Source organism: Falco biarmicus, chromosome 5 (assembly GCF_023638135.1).
Source record: "Falco biarmicus isolate bFalBia1 chromosome 5, bFalBia1.pri, whole genome shotgun sequence".
Lineage (NCBI taxonomy): Eukaryota > Metazoa > Chordata > Aves > Falconiformes > Falconidae > Falco > Falco biarmicus.
This window is the reverse complement of record NC_079292.1, coordinates 33209793-33233559: the sequence shown is the minus strand read 5'-3', so window position 1 is coordinate 33233559 and position 23767 is coordinate 33209793. Positions and strand designations below refer to the sequence as shown.

Sequence of the window (23767 nt, the reverse complement as noted above, 5' to 3'; positions counted from 1 at the left end):
CACTTGTTACCTGTTTTACCCACAGCCTGAAACAGCACATCATACAGGTTCGAAGCCTCTGTTGCTCTTAATTGCAAGCACTAGTTCATTCCAAAGTTCTCCACATCCCAGTTAAGTACCCAGAATATCAGTTAAGGCAGCTGCTTTTATTGAAAATTCTCACCTTCATCTGAGAAGCTGTCATACTAAACTATCACTTTCTGACAAAAATAAGTTCTCTAAAAGTTTTGTTCTCTACAGAAGGAATTATAACCTCAAACTAAGAACCTCCTGAAGTAAAATTGAAATGTTTGTTAAAATGTCAAAGTAAGGAAGGAAAACAACCACAAGCCTTCTGTTAACATACCTGACATTTCTTCCCCCTTGATGACAGCTGAGCCTGCCTTCTAGGGGATGCAGTGACTCCTTTAACTTCCAAATCCATGCAAATTCAATGACAGCATTCAGAATAAACTGGAAGAGAAAAGGCTACTGAGAAAATCACGCATTTTCCATACAAGTACTCTGCAAAAAAAACCATTATTGCATTAGGGCATGTCTATCACCAATAATTAGGGTATTGACTTCAGCAAGCTATGACGTGTTACTGGCTTCCCTTCTTCACCACCTCTTAATTTCAGTCTTTCCTTACTAATGCTTAACCAGATTCCCGTTCAAATTTACATCTTTGCCTCAAGTTTAACTCCCTCTCTCTCTTAATGCTTCTCAGTGCCTTCTCATAGCAGTATTACTAAGTTGCCATCCCTTGACAACACCAAACCTTTTTTACTCTTCACTTAGAGCTGCCGCCTGGCTCGCAGTTGCACCATGCCCTGGGATCAGGTATCTTCAGGAACACGAAAGGGCCCTCCTGGTGCACAGCCAGCCTCTGAAGGCTCCAGGGCAACATTTTACCAGTACGCTACTCTCCGGCTCTGCTGCCTTCCCCTTCCACCCTGCCAGTTTTGAACCCAAAGCCTAGCATTTCATTCCCAGAAGTCAGACACTCCACCTTCAAACCACCATCCACAAAAGCTGAACGCATTTCTACCCACCGCGCCGGTTTTAACTCCCAAGTACCCTCTCCCTTACCAAGCAGAATCGCAGCCGAGGCCCGGGTGGCCGCCAGCCGTGTCCCCTTCTCAGGGCGTCACACGAGGCGCCCCTGTCCCCGCACCCCCTCAAGGCTCTCTCTTATGAAGCGCAGCACTCTCCCAGCCGAAGGCAGAGGGGGAAGAGAGCATCGTTGTATTTAACGGTTAACATGCCGAAATAACTTTACCACAAACAACACTGTTAAGAGGCAAAATAAACATTCTGGGCTCAGGCAGCTCCACGGAAACGATAGGTTTTCCCGGGAGCGCACTGGGGCAGGGCCCGAGGCCCTGGCAGCGCAGGGCAGGGCAGGCGCCGGAGGGGTCTCCCCGGGAGAGGTCTCACCGCGAGCGGTCTCACCGCCGGGCCGGTCTCACCGCCGGGCCGCGCAGGGCCGCCGGGAAGGGCCCACCCCTACGCGTCCCCATAGTAACCGCTCCCACCGCCCGCCCCCCGCGCCTGCGCCCCGCGGTACCGCCCCGCCCTCGCCTGCCGGCGGGCCGCCGCCGGGGGGGCCTTGCCGGGTACAGCAGCGCGGAGGGGCCAGCCCGAGCCGCGAGGTTCGCAGGTTCCCGTCTCGACTGCGAGGGGGAGCGACCTGCCCACCGCTCCTGAGGAAACGCCCTGCCCGCGGTGCGGCTGCGCCCCCCCGGCCTGCCAGCCGTGCCCCGGCCGCCGGCGCCGTGCGGGCCCCGCAGCCGCCCGCGGGGACAGCGGGGCACCTGGGCGCTGCGCTGGTCCGCGGCCTCAACACGCTGGGGCGGCTGAAATCAGGGACTTCAAAACGGCAGCAAAAGGGCTCACGGGGAATGCTTGTAGCGCTGGGCCAGGAGCACGGAAATACTTACCCCGAGGTCGCTTTTGTGGACCAAGGCAGCACCAGCACGCAAAGACTGCGGGAGGCGAGAGGCACCGCGCGGTGACCGCACGCGGCCCAGCTGCCCCCCGCCCCCGTGCCGGCGCGCCCGCGCAGCGGAGCCTGTAAGGTGAACTGAAACTAACTTACATTAGACTTACCAGTTAGCTAGGAGGTCATGCAGTTAGGGCTTTTTTCAACGGTTCCAGTCAGTTACTTCTAAAAAATAATCGGTGTCCCAGTACCGGTTCTGGTCAGTCTGGGGGAAGAATCTGTCACCTCTTGAGAAACCCCGGTTCTTGGGTCAATCAGTTTCCCAAAGCTAGGCAAAACCTCACTTACTGCGAAACTACCAATACACTGATGCCAAGGGTGTATTTATGCATGCTGCTACTGCTCAGCCTGCGAGATCTCTTTTCAGAACCAAAGACATGCCCTGTTTCTACACAAGAACCAACAATTCCACTCCAGACACGGTAACAGGTTTGGTCCCTTTAACTACAGTACATTTCCTCCATAAAAACAAACCCACGTGTTATTTTCCTGTAAGAATGAAGATGACAAAGAGTTCAGACATTATAACTGGCCTACTTAAAAGCAAAAATTAAATAAAACAGGAAATTTAACAGCATTTTACTGTCAGATCTACCTCTACTGTAATTTCTGTCATTAAAGGGTGCCAGTTCCATTGGCATGTGCATTAAGTGAACAAAAATTTAGTAGAAAATAAAGGTATGGACAAAAAGTGATTCTGGAAAAGGACAATAATGCTCTCCTCAACACTGACCCAAAAAAGCCACTCTCAAGTTGGTGTAATGTTTCAAAAAAAAAAAACCTCCAAGGCCCTGGGTTCGTGAATGATACATAGCAATACGGCTGTCAATACCAATGTTGGAAAGCGTGTTACCATGAATCAAAAGGCCAGATGCTATTTTGTTAAAATAAATATGAAAAAGGATATACTACTAATCGGTATCAATCAATTTTTAGGCAGCTGCTGAGTGTAACCAGTGGCAGGCAATGAAAGAAATTAAGTGATTCAGTGTAATGCATTAAGGTTTAAACTAGCATACAAAACTATACATCATTCTTGAGGAGATGGCAAACTCAGACATTATAGTTTTTCAAAATACTATCTGTGGTTAAATTCCTCTCTCTAAATAAAGAAACCTGACTATGAATGCATCTCTAAGACTTAACCCATATTGCTTGTAATTCCCTAGAGAAAAATCTTCCACAAATTCATCAGTGCATGCTCTTTAATGAACTCAAGGAAGGTAAAGTTCAAGTGGCACCATGCTTACTAATTACATTTATCAAACTTTTATAGTCTCAATTACAATATATTCTAATATTTCAGTGAAGCATCAGATATAGTTATAGTGCATCATATACAGAGTACAGAAATATTTTTATAGGAAAAAAATAAATAGGAAAAAATATGTAAACATCCTGAGTAAAATTCTGCTGCCACTGAAGTTACTGAACCATCATAAATAGGAGCACAGGCAGTATCACACCCCTCTTTATAAAGCATACAGCAGTGCACATAATTTCATTCAAAACAGTTTAAAGTGCATAAAACATTATAAAAAAAATAATTCATAAACTTTTGAAAGTTTTACATATGCAGTTTTCATTCATGTCTATTACGTCTCCTCAATCCCATCTCTTCCGATTCAACAGCATCTTTGTTCATAATTTCTTGCTCATCTTCTATCACATCTGGCTCAAACTGATGTACTTCACGTTCATCACTTAATTCATGCTCTTCTATTTTGTAATCACTATCAACATCTTCAAGCAAATCATTACTGTCATCTCTGTCATCCATTTCTTTCTCTTGAGAATGTTCAGCAAATGACTGAATGAGATCTTCAAGTTTCTCATTACAAATGTGGCTGAAATCTTATAATTCACACAAAAAAAATATTAAAATTAACATTTAAATTACCAGAAAGGCTCCAAATTTTAGGGTCAGTTCAGAAGTAGAATATTTATTGTTTTCTCTCTTTCATTAAGACTCAACTAATGCAAAATTCCCCGAATTTCTAGTGAACCATTCTTAACATTTAAGATCTTTCTTGGACTACTATGCACCTCTTCGAAGTCTCCAGTTGAAACTAATATACATATTGCTGTTTATTATGCCATGCAAGCATTACCCACAGCCTCAGAACTCCCCACCTGGGAATCCTCAGACTAAAGTTAGTCCAATACTAACAGACTGCTTAGGAAGTCACATTCAAGAAGCCCATTTTAACAAAGCAGAATGTGACTGTGTGGTCTATCCCAGTTCAACGTCTTTCAGAACTTAATTCTATAAAAAAAAAAAAAAAAAAAAAGACCTATCAAAATTCTAAAATTAGATACACCTCAAACAGGAAGAATGGTAGTCCACCAGAATGAAATTAATTCCACACACATTACCTAAGATGCGAGAGCTGAACATTATTATAGTAAGACCTGTTTATATTTTTTTTAAATATAAACTATTTAGTTATCTGTCCTGCAGGAAATCAAAGTACCTTTCATCTTGTTTTCAGATTTATCCAATCCACTTTCTTTCATCAGGCGTCTAATTGATTGGAGCTGTGTCATTATTTCATCTTTCTGCTCACAAGCTAAAGCATTAACACTAGGAGAAAAAGACAGATGTCAACAGCTGAAAGATTACCTTGAAAGTGAGCGCTTGACAATAATGCACGAGACTGCAGTTATTTCCTTCCGTGGAGAGATACCATAGTTAAGTTAGTAACACATTTAGGCCAAGCTTTTCTTTGAGAACTGTCTCTTGAGAAGTGCGGAGCCCATCACATACACCTGCTGAATAATCTAGTCACTGAATTCTAACAGTGGAGCCCCAACAGCCAAAGCTGAGTAATGACTACTAAAAGAAAAAATTATCCAAAGTAATTTTATTTTTAGTACAACAATACCTAATACAGAACTTCACAGTTTAGAGGCTTTTCTCATTTTTTTCAATTATGTTTACTCTCACTCCTCCCCATTGCTACTAGAAATTTGTTAGGCAAATTGGTCAGTGAACTTGCTACTTAATAGTTTCAGTACACATTAAGTTCAGAAGTACACTAAAGGAACAATCCTGAAATTCTGTATGTTTTAAACTAGGCTTCATGAAGGACCTCAGTCTACAAAAATGGACTGCATGGATATTTTTATTTCTAGTAGGTGAGTAAGGCCCTAGCTTCTTAAGAAAAGAACTTTAAAACTACAAGGAGGTTATATTACTTACTGCCTCGTTACACTACAACAGGGAAGTTTTATTTCCCTGAAGCACACACAATCACTTAATAGGTTAATTTCAAAACACAAAAATAAGCAGCTATACCTTGATAACTAGTTTTGTCTTTAATCATATCAAAAGAAACTTTCTACTATGATCTAATTCCCACAATGCCTTTCAAATGCTACTGAGCTTAAGTATTCAGTATTAGCCTCCTTGACCAATATTCAAGTTTAACTTGTTAAGTCACAGTAATGTGATGGCAAGTCTCAGCTTTTGCACTTATGTTTGGTAAACAAGAGACAGGAGGTGTCTATTGAAAAGATTACAAATTGCAAAGAGGTTATCTGCAAAAAGCTACAGAAACAGTAACTGAAGAAGGTTCCTAAACACTGTTCCTTACCTATATATAAGGAACACTTTAAGAACTCTATTTTTAGAGAACTTAATTTTAAAGAAAAACAATACTGAGATGTTTTATGACCACTCACCAGTTTGACAGTGGATCCAACTGAGTCAATAAAGAATTTAACATTTTCTCTGTCTGTGCTAGATGCTGCTCCAGTTCTAAAAGCTGATGCTCTAAAAAAAAAAAAAAAAAAACCCAAAGAGAAAGGAAATAAAAACCAGAAGGAGGCACAGGGAGGAACAGAGAAGGGGAGAAGGCAGGCAGGAAAGACAGAACATTGTAAAAAAAAAATTAAAAGAAGTATTTACAATACCAAAAGAGTATTAAAGTTTTGGTTGGACAGATTCAGAAACAGGAAGGTTTTTTCCTCCATAATTCTAGAGTATGAAAAGGGAGTGGTAAGGATAAGAACAGAAGCCTTACTATGTGTGACCAGACACCGTTCTCGTCCAATAACCTCACTCCAACAGTGTCCACACAGATCACACCTTGGTAGACACTGAGCAAGAACGTGGCTCTTACCTTTTCAGCCTCAAAAACTATGCAGTTCCAAGACTTCTTGAGCTATAAGTAGCATATTTATATTTAATATACTGTCATGAATTTGCCCAGTCACACCTCACAAATATATTCAACACTTAATGCACTAAAGCTGAGAGGAATAACTCCTCCTAAAATACTATGAAACTTCAAAGAAAGAGTGCAACAAGGAAGGATGGTGAGTAGGCAACATATCAAATCATTGCTGAACCTGATTACAGATCTGGTGTGCAGAGACACCAAAAGAGGCTGCTAACTAGTTGTTTAACTAACTAAAAATGTGTCTACACAAGGGGCAAAAAAAGTATGAAAAACAGCTTAACTCTAATGTGCCATAACTCTTTATTCAAAAGGAAAGCCCACTTCTTGGCACATGCAGAACAGACTGAATTAGACAGTACTTTGTATCATGAAGAAAAAGACATTATCATTCATTCTGTCTCTTCTATAAATATTTAATGGTTTTGACAAGTCTCAAATTTGGCCTAGAAATTTAACAGTCTCTATAATCATTTATCCACCCTGTTCCACTATCAATACAGTTCAATTCTAAAGCAGATCATTATGTCCTTTTTAAATATCCTATTAGGCTAAAGATTATTATATCCTATTTAAACATCCTATTCTACTGAAGAAAACTAAACATGTCTTAAGTGAGAGAAACATCAGACATTAAAAGGCAGAGTATCACACTGTATTACTACAGCTGTTTAAAAGAATTATTACCATCCAGAGTTTTCAAACAAACTTCTAAATGTTTCAAACACACAGAATAACAAGGTAGGGTATTTTGTAGGTTCTTACATTACACGCTCTCATCCAGCTGGACTGCATCAATGAAAATGTAGGTTTCTTCCAGCAGGAAATACACATTTTTGGTGAACATATGCACTCTGAATGGACATCTATCTTACCTGTTTCCTTTGCCTTGTCTTCTGTACTTTTTTCCTTTTTGGAAAGGCTTTCTTCATGTGACTTCATCTTTAATAAATACAATTGTGTTAAAATACTTCACCACTATTTGCGTATTAAAAATAAAAATGCATTTAGACATTTACTGAAAGTAAACAGCAACCACAAAAATGCACTCCATTAATTTAACATTTTCTCCTGCCATGCCTTCTTCCTATCTTAAACTAATACTTCTGATCTTAAGCAATGACCATATGACTGATAAAAGCTGTAAAAAGTTTTTTTAAAAAAAAAGTGGTTGCTGTTTCAACTCCAGTTTTCAGAATTTAATGCGAAGAACCTTCTAGGTTATTGGATCCAGTCTCCTACCATTACCTAGGAGGTAAAACTTCTTTCTTAAAGTAATAAAGATGCTATTATAAAAATATTTACATTTCAATCCCACAAGCGCAAGTGTAAAGAGTTACAACACCCGAAATACTGGTTTTATGATGTTTAAATCCTATTTACAACCTAATTAAATTTATTTTTAAAACCAAACTGTTCAGCCTCTATGTTCATTTTGCTAAGCTGTGGTATTTTTCCTCACATATAGATGATATGAAACTGACTACGAATATGAAGATGCTGTTTCCAGTCCTGTTTGGGTTTAAGGTGGTTTTTTTCCCTGAAGGCAAGCAAAAATATTCCAGCTGCACTATCAGCATTGTTAAGTGTTGTAATATCTCTTGCTATAAATAATACATATCAAGACTGATTTTAAAAAAAAACCCAAACCCAACTGGTTATGTGTCCTCCTTTTTTAAATTACTAATGGCTGAAGAGGTATCACATTTCATGGATAAAAGTCTACGTTGCAGCTGCATGACTAAATGAACAGTCCAAATAAAAAGTTGAGTATACTCACTACTCTAACTAATTGCTTATCTAAGACTATTATCCTGCAGGAATCATCCACCTCCTTTCCATATTCAGTCTCATTCTGAAGAACAAAAATAAGTGAAATATTGATGAGACTAAGTTACAGTCTCAGGTAACAGCACTGTTCAGGTTCTCAGATTCTTACTTGAGGGTGGGGGTGGGGGTGGTTGGGGGGGGGGGGGTGAGTATAAGATTCTTAGACACTTCCTTAAGTGTCCAAAAAAGGGTTATGTCAGAAGCCTTCATAAGGAAGAATCAGATATACTGAAATTTTAACTTTGGAGCTCACACTCAAAGTCAAATCAGGCAAAAAATGGCTTTTGGAAAACCACATACTTGGGCTCAGAATTGGGGTGGGGCACAAAAAAACCCAAAACAAAACCCAGTTACATTTCCTTCTAATTTCCATAATATAATCATTTTCATGTGGCTTACCTTAAGAAATTTGTATGCTGCAAACACTCCCACTCCAAGAGCATACAATGGCATGAGGGTGAATACTAACTCTCTGCCGTTTCCTCTTGTTCTCTCACTCTTGATCTCTTTCTCCATTGCATTTCTCATCTGCTGAATACTCTGGTAAGTGTTACTGTCAGACTGTTCTGGATTCAGGTGAACTTGATGAACTGTCCGAGGGCTACCTTAAAGAATTACATGGAGAGAAGGAAGCCAAAGTAAGAAAGGAAATTAAGACTGCAATTAGTTTCACAACTGGAATTAAATTGTTTTTTTCTTGTGTGATCATCTTTGTTCATCACTCTTATAAGATGGTGTGGGCAGCCCTGCCTCCAAATAAAGTTTTTAAAAAAATAAAATTAAAAATCACCCTTTCATGAATTGAACGCAAAGTTAAATCTAGGTAGCAAAGACTCTCAAACCAAGTTTCTATGTTTTCTTAAGATACAAGTTTCAAGCTTCTTCCTTTGCAGCAACATTGGCAAACCCACAGCAAACTACAGAAAGGTAGATGTAACAAGAAACATCATGAATCTTGAAATTAAAGCATACTCAGAGAAATTATTGATAATGCTGAGAACAGTTACACATTAATATTTTTCCTGTGTAACGAAGAAAGGAGTTAAGTACAAACTGAATTGTCTAGACCTGGAAAAAAAGTTTTTGTTGAAATACGCATGCTGTGTTGCTGCTTTCACTATTTTGACAGTAAATTCCGTGTTACATGCATTTCCCACAGGCTTAGAAGTGCTGTAACTCTGCAAATCAAGTATTTAGCAGGAAAAGATTACACACAATAGCAAGAGATGCAACCTTGGAAGTCTGAAGCATTTTCGCATGCAATTTGCCAGCCAGTGTCATTGCTTGACTTGGATTATTTGGTAGTTAAATCTGGGGTTCATGGGACATGCAGATGAGGAACAGTGCTAACAGCTGAAGTATGCATATGCTTGCAGAGACAGACAGGGTGACTGGGGGGTTGTGAAGTTTCACACTGATGTCTCGCAACTGACTGACTACACTTAATACTTAAAAAACCCTTTGAACATTTAGTTCGTCATAATTTATCAGAATGAGTATGGGTAAAACAAGATTCACATTCTATAGAAGACCATTATGCAAATCACTCCTTATCAATTAATACTGAAACACTGACATTTCAAGAATTTACTGTAATGTAAGTGTGCAAGAGACAGCCACCATCAGGTAAAGAAAAAAATTAACCTATGTTACAACCCCTAGTGAAACAAATGCTTGGCTACAACTTCTTCCAAATACAAGAGAAAAAGGAATCTAATTCTACTAACCTAAGCTGATACTTTGTGATAAGAGATCTCGAACAGTGTTTTAGAATTGTCCAACATGAGTTAGCCAAAAAAGTTTTCCGGACTTCTAGGGATGACTTCAGACTCTGACTGTAGCAACGTTTACTATCAGCTCTGCTGCCAAATTGTGCCAGACATAACTGCAAGTTCTTCCATGTGTAACTGACCAGTTCACAACATGCACATTTGAGCAGGCCTTTCACCTCTATGCTTACTCACTGGAACTCAAAACAGAACTGGACAGTTACATAAAAAATTGAACGTCCTACCTGATACAACCAGAACTCAGGCTATCTTAATCATTTAACGCAAGTTCAGGCTGACATTCTCCTTTCAACACAAGCAGGTTTAGACTTAATAAAAGTGCACTAGCTAGTCTAACTAATCACACCTTATCTTACATACAGTTTTCCTCCTTTCAGAATGCTTCCCACTGATTACTAGTTTTAAGTTTGCACTCACTGTTCTTTCCTTACTTGTAGTTCTATTTGTTTTTAATGGTAATGAGAAGACTTACTAAAACACCTAATATCACAGATGAAAAAATTCCCACAAGTCATACAAGTAAGAATGTGATCAAAGGAACCACCACCTTCCTGGCACCGAGGAGGAATGCTGAATCCGAATGGAGTCCAGTGTCCTGCACCAAGTTTATCCCACAGAGGAAACTGAAAAGATACTGGCCAAAGAGGAGAACAGCATGTAAATTTGCCTGAAACTTATTTTACGCAGTGCTGGGCCAATATACCAGTAGAATCAGAGGCATCTGAAGTGCTGCTTTTTTTAAGGTCTGGTTTTAAAGGAATTTGATCTACAGGGAATGATAGCTACCACATAAATTAAAAGTAATCAAGCAAAACAGACTAGCAGCTGGGAAGAACACGGTAGCAACTCAAGCCTCACTTTGTCTGCCTCCCAGGGAAAAGCACAGGCAGAACTTGAAGGATTACAGCAACTCTCTCTCTCTCTCTCGGTTTACAATGCCTTGGAAGGCATCATCAATGAATCACAGAGCTACATCAAGAATACACGCATTCTGTTATCTTCCAAAACTGAAGTGGACCTTTGGACCTTGAGCTAAACCCTCAGCTGAGGTATGCTGACACAGCTTAACATACATGTATACCACTCAAGCCTTAACAAGCAGTAAGCTCTCTAACCCATTCAGCGGTATCTTTTCCAAGCAAGCATGCTGCATTTTTTCAAAAAGGCTGCCTGAGAAATCTCATACGATCCCGTGCCATTGTTTACTAACAGTAGCGCCGGGCTTCCCTACTGTAACTCCAGCATGCGCAGTGAGCTTTCTCCTCCGACACCTCTCGGCTCCTCATCCCTGCAGAGGTTCACAGTACCTAACCGTGCCCCTGCAGGCATTATTCGTTACACTGCCCCGGTAAGGTACGCTTCCAACACCAGGGGCTCAACCTGTATTTAGAAATTATTTTCTTAAGACAACACAGACAAAAATCATAACAGTAAAGAACAAAAAAAAAGCGTAAAATAAACGGGCTGAGGGGATGGATGGCTACGGGAGGCGGTGGGCGCCGGCCCGGAGCCGTGTGCCGAGGCCCCCCCGTCACGGGCCGCGTTCCGCCGCCGCCGCCGGTGGGAGGCGAGCCCGTGCCCGGCCCTTCCCGTGCCCGGGGGCTCCCCCCGAGCCGGCCCCGAGCACGGAACCCCGACCGCAGCGCGGGCTCGGGCACCGCCACGGCTCCTACCTCTGCGGTGCTGACGGAGATCGTAATGGCCGGGGCCGGCCTTGGCGCCCCGCGGAGTGCGGCCGGCTCGCCCGCCTCCTCCCGCCCCGAACATCCTGGGCATGACGACGAAGACGCAGAGCACCAGCACCACCGAGACCAGCACCTGCTGCGGCGCCGACAGCACCATGGCCCTGCCGCCCAACCGCCGTCCTGCGCCAAGGAGCGGCGCCCAGCGCGGCTGCCGAGCCCCGCCCGCCCGCACAGCGCCGCCCGGCGGCTGCGCCGCTCCCCCGCCCGGCGGGCCGAGCCCCGGCCGGGAAGGTTCTGGAAGGGCCACGGGGTGGGCGGCGGCGGCCCCTCATGCGAGGCCCCGGGCCGCGGCCCTGGCCGTGTCGGTGCTGGGGGCTGCAGCTGGGCCGCCCCTGCCTTGCCAGGCACCGTGGGCATGACCCTGGCCGAGCACGGCGTGTGCCTGCAGCAGCCTCGCACCAGAGGCCAGCCAGCCCGCTGGGGACAGGCCTGGAGCTGCGTGGGTGGCGCCAGGGCCCTGCCAGAGGCATGGGGCAGTTGGCCAGGGGTCTTTTGGTAGTCCCTGGGTGAGGCGGACAGGGTGGCATCACTGGTTTGTGTTCAAATATAGTCGTGTTTATTTGATAGGAAACACTGTAGTGAGTTCTGTCGGTTGTAGGCAGGTGAGTCCAGCAGCAACAGGCACGCAGAGTGAGGCGGCAGTGACCAGGCCAGCTGAAGGTGTTCACATTTCACCCAAGGAATGGCACCTTAGGAGGAAGCAATGGTCCGGCAGTAGGGCTGATCCAGAAGAGTTAGTCTCTCCATCAAAAGCAGGGATATGAAATGCAGTACTGAGCCTGAAGGGGATTTCTGGTGGCAAGGAAGAAGTCTTTGCTTGTCATAACCAAAACAAACTGCACTAGAAAATTATTGCAGGGAAGGCTGTAAACAAAACTGAAGAAGATGCAGAAAAAGTGGATGTTGAGCAGTGAGCAGCTGAAGGATGAGTACCCTGAGGATGGCTTGGAAAGGCACGTGTACTCGGATACTGATGGCAAAGAGTGCCGTTTGCTTGAGTGGGTTTGAAGCCAGAATGGCAGACAAGGGGCTGTAACTGTGGAAGTGAAGAAGCTTGTGGAAAGACACTGCGCTCAGTTTTAGCACTCGGTAACAGGAAACTCAGGAAAAATTAAAGAGTAAAGGGGTGCATGTAGAAATATAATTAGAAAAAACTAAAGGCCTTAGGGAGAAAGCAGTATTGGCAGCCAGTGGAGTTATTGTAAGATCCACACGGAGACTAATAAGAGTGAACTGAAATGTACAAACACCAATAAACCTAGGCAATAAAACACTGGATATTTTACATAAGACATAAAACTAGGTACTTTGATGGTAGCAGAAACTTTCTGAAAAACAATCATGACTGGAAGATGCACACCAAAGATTGCTTACGTTCAGAAGTCAGAAATTTTGTTAACATTGGCAGACTGCAAAGAAGTAGGAGGTAGCGGTGTGAGTTACTGGCCAAATATTAGCATGTTTACCTCATGAAACTGTCTTTGTAAAATGCTCTGATATGTGTATTTAAAGCTGTGCCATAGAAGGAGTAAGTGTTTGTTTCTGGAGGCTCTCCAAAAGTAATTAAAATATTTATACATCTGAATCTACAGTAGCTGTGCAGTTTTACTTTAATATAATTTTTATGTACCAAATAGAAATCAATGACCTGTTCATCAAAAAAGAGAAAAAAGTTTCATGTTTAATTAATATTACAGTAATTTCTTATCTGAAGATAAAAGTGCATTTCAGACATCTTTTCTGTTGCTAGCAAGTGCTCTTACAAAGTTAATTTTCAACAGCAAAGAGGGGGAAAAAGACATGTCTAATGAAATTAGTTCATGTGTCTGTGCTGCAACAGGAAAAGTCAATGAAAATAAAATGGGTACTTGCCTAAATAAGGGAAAGTATTTCTTTATGAAACCTCAGCATATGATATCTGTCTGTATTTCACTGCCTGACTGGTTTTATCTGATCATTTAAGACCTGGTCATAATGTAACATTGCATAATTATGTCATCTTTCATGTTTTGCAAACTTGGGATACAGCTTTGGCAAATACTGCAGGGGCACGGGCAAATAAATGCATTTTTGAACATAATGTGTACTTAAGTAAGAAACATCAGTGCCATCCTAATTTCACATCTGTTAGAGAGAGTATTTGGGTTGGAAGTCATCAGGCATTCTATGTCGTTGATGCCATTAAATCATGGTATGATGAGGTCAAATTCTGTATTTTCGCAGTGCAGAAATGTACTAAGGTTTGCGGTTATTGCATTCAGGTAAAAGTTATCTTTGGTAAAGTGTCCTGTATAGTGCCTGCCAGATGAATCAGTAGGGGCTGTAAATAATATAGAGTTGTACATAGGGTTTGTAGTGACTGACAACTTACCATCTTTTGTAATCTCAAGCAATGGCTGTACTGCCAGTTAACCCTGCACTGGTTAACACCTCTTTGTCTTGTGTAATAATCCATTCTTGTCCACAGTAGTGGCCTTACTGAAATCTCAACTCGTCATTTCACTGTATCAGTACTACATGAAGTATGTAAGACAGCATTTCAAGTCCTCTAGCTGTGAAGCCACACAGTTCTGAATTCTGTAAGTTTGGAGATGCTGTTTGAAATAATCACAGTAATTGCAAAATGGTGTGGGTACTCCTTAGTAGAATTGTTAACAGAAGGAGAAAATCCAGCCAAAGTAAATTATATTGTTTACAAATCTTGTAAAAAAGGAAGAGGGGAAAAAAAATGAACAAAAACAGAGGGAGTTTATGATATATTTCTGATTCCTCAGTAGTAGTTCTGATAGACTTAACTCTGCTGAGAAAGTAAAGCTTTTCTTCGAACACTTAATATTTTAAATGGATTTATTTGTTCCCACATTTAAAAACTAAGCTTTGCAGTAGTTAGTTTCATCTATGAGCAAACACGTAATATTTCACTGATCTAAAACAGATGATAATTTTAACGTCAAGTAGATCTTATCTAGTAAAAGTGACTCTTTAGTTTCTTATCTTGGTATTTAAAGATGCATAGACAGCTCGCTCTGAAAATTACTGATGAAAATACTGTGCAGTATACTTAACAGTGAAAATGTTACAGGACACAATGGTAGCTGCAAGGTTCTTTTTGAGTAGACTGGATTGTGAAATGAAAATACTTAAAGTTACCGGGATCATTTACAAAGCATTTTCTGTTTGGGTCTTTTTGCACCTCTTTTTATATCTTTTCTCACTTACTTCCCCTCAAGTGTTCATTCTTGTTTTCTGCCCATGGTTCTGCCTGTAACAAACTCAAAAGCAAGACTGGAGGATTTAAGTTTTACTGTTTATTGAGCAGTAAATAGAAGATTTGAACTAAGCAATATCTTAGGAACGTAGTTTTCATTTTTTTCTCTGGCACAATAAATTATGAAAAGTTACATAGCAAGGCAGTTCCTAGCATTTTAAAATTTGCTCTTCAGCCTTGTCTGTGTAGAATTCTGGAAGTTTTTGCATATTTCTATTGGAGTTAGGTTCACTTCTAAGCTTTCTTTCCCCTGATTAATATTACTTGCTCCTCTTGTTAAGTTACATAGTATCAAAATGTTCAAGCATTTCAGGCAGTATTTCAGGCAGAATTACAAAGGAAACTAATCACTGGGAAAACCAAGCACAGTACGTAGGTTAAACACCAATGAACATATAAAAATACATAGGTCATCAAAATTGATAATCAGAGACTATGTATGATGCAGGAGCCATCATGGTCTTGAAGGCTCAGAGACAAAATTGAAAATGGAAAAAATCTAGAAATCCTAAATGGATAGGCTGTGTAAACCTGATAAGAGAACCATGATACAGTAATATCAAAATGATGGAAATCACAAAAAAAACATGTGAAGCTGTTACATAAAGGCCTCTGAAATGCTTAGTCAGTGCGGGATTCAGGTAACACCACAATAAACATTAAGATCCTTTTTAAAGAAGGGTCTGTGTGTTGAACATGACTGCTTCTTGCAGTTATAATTGAAGAGATGGAACTTCTGGGGATGTTCAGATCAGTTTGTCAGTCTGAGACCTGTGCTTTTTGTACTGGGGAGATACTGAGAGTAATCCCGTATGTCTTTAAGTTTTCCAGAAGTGAAATTTATGATTATCTGTATTTTCTAGGTGTGTAGTTAAACATTTTTCCTGAATTCAATACTGTTTGGTTAGTCTTATGCAGAAGCTAGAGGAAGAACCTGCCAAGAAAAATCAGGTGCCCAAACTGTGATAGTAACCATCTTCTCTTTAGTATGGCAGAAAACACTCACCAGTTTGAAAATGTGTAGTGCTAAAGCTTTCAGACTTAAGTTTACAGTAGTAATCAGTCAGACCACTTCTAGCACACAGGAGAAGCCCTTCTTGCAGACCTGAGTTACAAATGTTGAAATTAACTAAAAGGAGCTGTTGGGTAGTTGCTGCTGATTTCCCTTTTGTTCCATGGAATTTACCTCTGGATCATAAAGTCAATGACTTTTATTGAAATTCTTGTGTAGAAGATTCTGGAAACTTGCAGCATAGGTCACTTCGTCTTGAGAGGTGAATATTTAAAAGTTCATCTTAAAAACCTTGTTTAACAGTGATTTTTTTAAGTGTGTAAAAAGATCAGATGGTGCAAAATGAAAATAACGTATAGGGTCTCTGAAAATAATTGAAACCTAGATTTTTGACTAGGTTACTGTTGAGTGTAGTTTTTAATGTATTTTAAAACTTTTTTTTCCCCCCATATTATTTGGGACTTCATATAAAATAGGCTGTGCAGTTAGTCTGTGTATGGAGGTTGCAGATATACAAAATGCAGCAATTTTTTTTTTTGCAACTATTTGCCAGAGTAAGTTGTGGCTTTAAATGTTAAGAAAAAAAGAAAGAAAAAAAAGCAATTGTAATGAGATTTAGCTGAAAGTAAATGGGGTTCTTTATTTATTGGTAGTCTTGTAAATGCAAGCAGAGAAAATGATGACTAATTCAGTTGAGACTGCCATAAGCATTAGCATGTGTACTGGTTCAGTTTTTTAATCTGTTAACTTTACTGATAAATATTGTTCTGTGCTTATCTTAAGGAAATAAATCCCAAATTTAGCTCGTGCTCCCCTTCATTATTTTCTTTTTCATGTGAAATACAAGAAATGAGAAAATTGCTGCAGGCAACTACTGTCAGAACTGGAATTACCTCTTGTGGTGTTATACATTTCTTTAAATGCACTTTAGCTTTTTACATGGTGTTTCTTTTTTTCTTCTTAGAAGCAATAGAAATAATAGCACAGTCATTAGATCAGTTGCTTTTCCTTTCTGTGTAACTGGGTAAAATGAAATTACATTATAATTTCTTGCCTATTTAATAGCTGTGATTATACCAAATGTTATTTAACCATTAGAAAACAATAAATGATCAAGCAAGAAAAAGCTAACTGTAACATGTGATTTTACATTTACATTGATATTCTGAAAAAACACAGGCCCCAGCCAGTGCTGTTACTAAACCAGGAGTTTGAAAGCACAGAGGCAGATAGTTTTGAAATATATTTTGTCTCATAATGATGCACAGTCCATAATCAAGCACATGCATATGCAATCTGTTTGTCATTTTAAAAACATATATAGCTTCTAAGCTTGCATGACAGCTGTTTTTTTTTTCTCCTAGCAAACCTGGGCCTCTGCTGGGGAGTTGCCTCAACTAAGAAACTCATTGAGCCCTGCCCACCTCTTTTCCTGTACCACAAAACTGGACTTGTACTTGAGTTGTTATTTTGAAACTTGCTGGGGTATGGAACTTTGTTGTTTTCTTTTTGAAATCTGAATGAAAATGTTTCCAGTTGCCAGTGCAGAATAATGGCTGATTGACATCAACAGTGGTCTGTGAAGCTTTGTCACTTGAGATTTTTCTAATCTGTAACAACATACCATTTTGGTTTGCTGTGCTGTTCTGCACATCCTGGAGAACCAATAGCTAAGCTGAATACCTGTTTAAATTGAGGTCTAACATGCCATTGCTCTTCTGTTCACAGCTTGATACCAAGAACACTGATCTCTGTGTTGTCACAGAAACAAGCGGAGTTAGAGCAGGCAGACCATCTTCTAATAGCCTTTTCCCTTCCTAAACTCTCTGGAAAAACAGGCACACCTTAACCTTGCCACCAGTCATCACCACACTCCAGATACTGCAACAGCCTTTTCAGCCTTGACCATCATGACTCCTTCTTGAGATTTGGATCCTTAGTGCTCAGTTACCCTTGCTAGACAGCAGTTTCTTTTCAGAATTGAGGATGCACCGGACCACCTCACCAAAATTACTTTGTTCAGTGTAGCAGTTTTAAAGTGTAGTCCTTTTATAGACCTTCTCTGAAAGTCTGCTGCTGGGACCATCCATGTCTGAGATGCCCAGAGTATCTTTCCCCCGGTTTAAAGAGAAGCATACAGGACTTTGGAACGTGCCCTGTCCTGTCATCATTCGCATACTCAAAGTGAGCTGCCACACCTTGCTACCAGACTGTTCGTCATGCTGTTCTTCCCATCTCTTCTACCTACCTTCTTCTTGGGAGGTGATTCTTCATCTGTTATGTCCAAGAAACCTTTGGCTCTGAGAGGAGCCTCAAGATGGTCCTTAGTATTCTGTTTGAATGGTAGCAAGCAGAATCTTAGAAATGCCCTTGAAAGGGTCTTATAGGATGTCTCAAAGCTTACTGGACATACTTCTCAACCATCCTAGAGAACTTTCCCAACTAGTCATTTTCTTTTACCTAGTTGTTTTCATTTACCTAGTTTCTTTTTCTATTTTAGCTCTTCATTTGCTGCACTGTAGGCAAAAAGTACAAACTAGACATTTTTTATAATCATGGCTAAAGGCAAGAAATGTAAACAACCTGGTGAATCCTGAAGGGAAGATTAGATACATACTGTGTGATTTATTACTTTACAACATACTGTATCAGTCACAACTATCAAATTATTGATGTGCGTATTATGTGAATGCAGGGTGCTGTGACATTTACATGATGTCAAAAAACTCCTGATATCTGACAGTTTCTGCAGTCTTCACAGCACTGCTGGGTGAAGGCAGGGAATCAATCTGAACTGGAGTCAGTAAATCCAGTGAATCACTGGCTTCTCAGGTTGAGTGCTAGTGTTTTTTAAGTACCAGTTAGAGTTTGCACTCACCAGTCCCATGGAGACATACCAGAGGACCTCCATTTGAGGGTTGCTTGTTCTGAAACTTGTCAATATTCACATATTTATGAAGCTCAAGTCATTTTAGAATCACATAATTTCCACACTGTACTATGAAGGAAGTCTCAACAGAGACACCTAAAAATGCCTTCTTAGACACTACCATGTGGCAGCTCTGCTTCCTATTCCAAACTCTTTTTGAATTATTTTCTTGTTTCAGGTTTGTTCATTTCACTTGTCTTTAACAGGAGACATTGATTAATCACACATTGACTTCTAAGGAAGCTAGTTTAATGCATGCGAGTCAAATATCCCAGCTGAAAGTCTTCATCTTCATGCTCAATTTTCTCTCACACATTTGGAAATTGTATATGAAAATTACCAGGATGAATATATTACAATTGGTAGAAATTGGTATTGGTTAGAAATACCAAATACCTTCACAGATAAATGGACTGTAGATGTAATTGAGAAGATTTATTCAGTTCAGTTGAGGCTGTCGCTCTTATTTGTGCTTCTGTTTTACTGCTTTTTAGGAACCTTTATGTTAAGTCTCCTTTAGCAGGAGAGGGGAAACCTGTCCTGGTTTTGGAGCTGGTGATTTCCCCTTATTTTAGAGCAAAGGACTTTATAATTGTTTTCTGTTGTGAGTTGATGGTGACACACTCAGATCTTAAAGAACAGCTGTATTTACAGTTTCAGATTAGGATTTGTAGTGGTTAAGGTTATCCCAACACTGTTAAAAAGAATAAGCTGCCTTTAAACAGAAGATACCTTCTTTCATATTCCTATCAGTCTGTCTCACAGGTAGTACCTGTATTTTATGAGTGTCAAGTACTGTCTTTCCAAATTCTGTCATTTCACTTTTTCTCACCAGAAAAGTAATTGAGGTCCTGGATATTGACAGGGACAGGATATCCGTATTTTCCTGTTCAGCAGATCATGGCATCCTCAGAACAAGAGATGTACCACAACTTTTAACAGATGTGGAAAAACTGCCTCCGTGTGCCTGTCAGTTCTCCTGTTGTAAGAAAAAACTATAATCTGTGATACTTCTATGCTTCTGGGAATACAATAATGTCTGATTACATTTTTATTAATGCACCTTTCCATGAATATGACCTTTCAGGTCTCCGCCACCTCTCTAGGAAGATAAGTGACATCCAGTCGCTGATAGGTGGCTGTATCTGCCGGTTTTAGGACTCACTTTCTCCTGAAGCAGCTGTGGGAGTTGCAATGTTAGAGGATCTCAGTGGCTAGTCAATGAAGTGGTAAATGAAAATCACTGCAAGTAAATATGAAGTGGCACATGTAGGGGGAAAGGTGGTCACCTGTACAACTATGGAAAATGTCAGCTCAGTGCTTACTAGCTGTTAGAAGCAAATGGAACAGTAGTAATGATGAAATTAAATGGTTACTCTTAAAGAGCAAAACATAAAACACAATACTGTCACCTTTCATGGAGACAGACTAGTTTCTGTGGCCTAAACCAGCAAGACAAGTGAAACTAAAGCTGAAACGATAGTCTCCCATATATTTTATCTCATTTAAGTAGCATAGTCTTCAGAAGCCACCTGGTGTTCCTTGTGACTTTTTTCTCTATCCAGAAGTAAATTTGTGCCTTTCTTCCCATTCCTTACACCTTCTTAATGAGGCAGCACTCTACAAGCTAGGTGTTAAGCAATCTGTAGATTGACAGATAAGTACATTTACTTATATGTAATGACAAGATAGGGCTTCTTGGAGAAAAAGGCAAGGCCTTTCATCTCTGGATCTGTGGCTGAGAGTTCTATCAGTTTTCTCAAAGAGGATTTCACAATGGATTATGAACTGTGTGAAGTAATAGTGTAATTATCACTTATAGTGGTAGCCTTTGATACCAAGAAAGACTTGCTGAATTGCAGCTCAGGCAACATCTGTAGCTTCCTTGTATTGCATTTCTGCAATTGAAACATGCACAGTCACCAAGTGGGTCTGCTTTCACACCCTTATGAGGCATTAGGTTCTTGCCAGAGCTTCTAGAAACAATACTTGGTCCTTCAGTCTTTCTTATTCTGGATTCTGAGACCTTTTTTAAGATAACCATATGGGCTATGGTTTGGAATCGCCCATGCTGTGCATGTATATATGGTCAATCACCCAAAAGATGTATTACTTGCCCTGTAACTTTTTTTTTTTGAGATACTTATTTTTATATATATATATATTTATGTAAAAAACCAATTCTCTTCCCTGCTTTTCTCTCGTAAGTTCAAAACCTATGTTCGATTCTTGGGATCAGAAGATCCCCATTCTACATATATCTAACTGCATGTCAGGGCATGTGGTTGCAATATGCCACCGTATATGCTGCTGGGATAAAATTCAGGCCAACAGTCTACCTGTGGGCAAAGTATATAAAAGATGCTTCAAAGCAGAATAGTAGCAAGTAAGTTGCAGGTAATCTTTTGGGGTGTTCTTCTCCCTCTGTCTTGTACAACAGCATTATACCAACCCCCAACCCTTACATCTGTATGCCTGGTGGGTACTTATTTTTTTATAAATATAAATGATATAGGGTGTATAAGGTAAATATGGACTTAGAATCCTGAAAAAATTATCACAGGTTTTGGTGCAAATTACGAGGAGTGCCCACTATGGGTGTGGGTAGAGTTACAAACCAACCGAATAGCCCACAGTCCTTTAAAGAACTAAATCTGCCCCTGGATGCCCAGGATTAGGCTGTGAAACACAGCATTGCTTCATCTTCTGAATGGATGCAGCACAGACTGGGTACTGTGTTTCCATTACCTGGTAGTGTAATATAGGCAGCCAGGGTGATGGTATCTGCGTTATCGTTTTCAGCAGTTATACGTATAAGGAGCCTTTCTGAAAATGTGCAGTGGTAAGTACTGCAGTCTGATGTTTATACTTAAACACTTCGGCACCACTTGGATGAGATACTTAAGCATGGAAGGATCCCAGTGTCTTTACTAAGACTGCATACTTAGACATTTGTGTTTTGTGGAGTGAAACACCCCCCCCCTTGGGAGTTCAGCATTGTATGTGATGAGGCTTGTATCACCCTCATAGTTTTGAAAGCATTGCTGATGTTTCTTGCTTTGGTAGCTATTTTATCAAAAAATGCTTTACAAGCATGGGTATGTCCACCTAACTGCGTTTCAAATGCCTACTACCTTCTGAAGACACTAGCCAATGAGTTAAGCAAAAAAGTCATACCAACATGACTTTAAAGACAACTTAATTTGACAATAATTTTGTTGATATTATTTTATGCACCTTAGAGAGAGCTAACATGCCCAAAAAAATGAAATTTCCTGTATTGGGAAAATATTAAGCTAAAGATGGTACCTGGTAAGGTTTGGAGCCTTATTTTTAAATAAAAAATTTCCCAAAATTGTGACATACTCATATTCCTGGAATTCAAGGAGAAAAGTATGTTTCAATTAAACAACTGTTACAATTCATACTAAACCAATATTTGGAATCACAATTGCTTAATTCAGATGCTGAGAGAAAGCTAGCATCATATTATGTACTCAGTCTTGGTTCCTAGAGTCACAGAATATTCTGAATAAGATATATAAAGTAAGAATACTATAGAAAGATGGTGTTTTAGAAGTCTTGATGTTTATGAAGTTAGTACAGCTTGGTATTTATGAGGCAGGACATCTATTGCTCCTCATTCAGTGTGATGCTTTAGATTTATTATTTTGTTACTAACTCTAAACCTGGTGATTATTCCTTGTTTTAAATTGTACTGTTACTTATGCATAGCATATTTCCTGTTCTGAAGTTTTAATAATGATTTTTCTTTATATTATCTTGAAACTTGCTCAAGTCCATTTAATCAACACAGATTTTACTCGTCTATATTTGAGAAGTGAAGCCTTTCATTAGTATGCTTTAATTTCACTTTCTCCAAAAGACAGATAAAGTTTATACAAGAACCTGAAACTATTTTTCTCACCAGATTTTTTCCTTGTTGTATCTTGGTCTTGTCTAGTGAATGCCAGTATGATTGTAGAAAAGTTCATTATTATTAGATGATGTTTCACCGTTATTGTAAAATCAACAAATAAAAACCCCACAAAGTAAAATTCTGTGATTTTCTTAAAGTTTGGAACTCAAACTGAGCTTAAAGGAAGTTTCTATGAATTCAACTTTAGGAATAGTCTCAAAGAAAATAAACTAGACTTTTATTGTTGATTAATTTTAAGTGAGGCATGCTATTTCTTCTGTAAGGTTTGTATTGTAAAATTACTAAAATCTTACTAAAAATATAGAACAGACTTTTCAAATAGAACCTCTGTTATTTAAAACTTGGATTACATTTTCAAATCTAGAAGCCTAATATTAGATTCCTAAACTCATAAACAGGTGGCTCCTACACAGAAAAATGTGCAGTATGAAAGTCCCTGAGTAGCAGCTGTTCCCGTTGGTTTACCTGGAAGTTGCTGATATTCACCATCTCTGAAGATAAATTCATTATTTAGATGCTGTGTTAGGGTTGAAAGGCTTAGTCTGGGGCTAAATTTCAGATGTCTTTAAGGAAAAAAAAAAGTTTCCTTATACCTGAAATACAAAACTTGTACTACAATAAAGCTCTTTCAAATTTTAAAGTGTTAATATTGCATAGTTTTAGGATGCTGCGTTTTTAAAAAAAAAACCTCCCCATTTACATTCAGTTATTAAAACAAATTTTCCTACTTGTAGCTGTGACATAGCCCAGAAGAAATTCATAGTTAACACAGTAATTCCTATCCCTGAGAATAATTGTCCTTGTAGTTAATTCCAAGATGCCCTTTTTAGAAACTGCATGGATGTGGACTGTAATGGCTTGCTGTGTCTTCTCTCGGGAGACTCCTGAGTATTATTCTGTAATATTTCAATAGTATTTTAGCAGTTCTTGAACTTTCACACTTTCGTACTGCTTCCATGCACCAGCTATTTCTGGTGTTATCCTGTGAAAAGAGGCTTAGGATGGACAGCAGAAAAAAGCCTTTTCATTTTACAAACACCTTGAATTTAAAAATAAAGAAACAAATGTGACAAATTACAGTAATTTAA

The 23767-nt window shown here is 39.8% G+C and overlaps 3 protein-coding genes across 6 annotated transcripts in view; 1 reads left to right on the top strand and 2 right to left on the bottom strand.

The window, feature by feature from the left end:
* Positions 1-2020, bottom strand: part of CAPS2 (calcyphosine 2) — a 33380-nt gene extending 31360 nt beyond the window's left edge. For 3 of the 4 annotated variants that reach the window (XM_056341705.1, XM_056341708.1, XM_056341707.1), the window contains exons 1-2: positions 1072-1436; positions 347-453 (exon numbers count right to left, since the gene is read on the bottom strand). In XM_056341705.1, coding sequence (XP_056197680.1) covers positions 347-424 — 78 coding nt within the window. In that variant the 5' untranslated portion in view covers positions 425-453; positions 1072-1436. Of the gene's footprint in view, positions 1-346; positions 454-1071; positions 1437-1922 lie in introns of those variants that run through there. The other variant, XM_056341706.1, reaches the window with a different exon arrangement.
* Positions 2021-3175: 1155 nt separating this feature from the next.
* CCDC107 (coiled-coil domain containing 107) lies at positions 3176-11705 on the bottom strand. The gene is made up of 6 exons (XM_056341539.1): positions 11459-11705; positions 8395-8600; positions 7041-7107; positions 5669-5759; positions 4459-4568; positions 3176-3838 (listed from the first exon to the last, which is right to left on the bottom strand). Exons 1-6 carry the CDS (start codon positions 11625-11627, stop codon positions 3567-3569), a joined length of 915 nt encoding a protein of 304 aa, XP_056197514.1. The 5' UTR covers positions 11628-11705; the 3' UTR covers positions 3176-3566.
* A 710-nt stretch (positions 11706-12415) lies between these two features.
* LOC130149767 (GLIPR1-like protein 2) lies at positions 12416-21851 on the top strand. Its single transcript, XM_056339752.1, is given in 7 exon segments — positions 12416-12528; positions 13494-13795; positions 16263-16336; positions 16339-16364; positions 19234-19343; positions 21707-21808; positions 21811-21851. Coding segments are annotated over 7 exon segments (768 nt in total).
* Positions 21852-23767: the final 1916 nt, after the last annotated feature.

Excerpts from the sequence above, each read along its gene's own strand:
- CCDC107 (XM_056341539.1), bottom strand. The coding sequence starts at position 11,627 with ATGGTGCTGTCGGCGCCGCAGCAGGTGCTGGTCTCGGTGGTGCTGGTG. Across the intron at positions 8,601-11,458 it reads TCTCCGTCAGCACCGCAGAG|GTAGCCCTCGGACAGTTCAT; the intron begins GTAGGAGCCGTG and ends TAATTCTTTAAG. Across the intron at positions 5,760-7,040 it reads AGACAAGGCAAAGGAAACAG|AGCATCAGCTTTTAGAACTG; the intron begins GTAAGATAGATG and ends TTTTTTTTTTAG.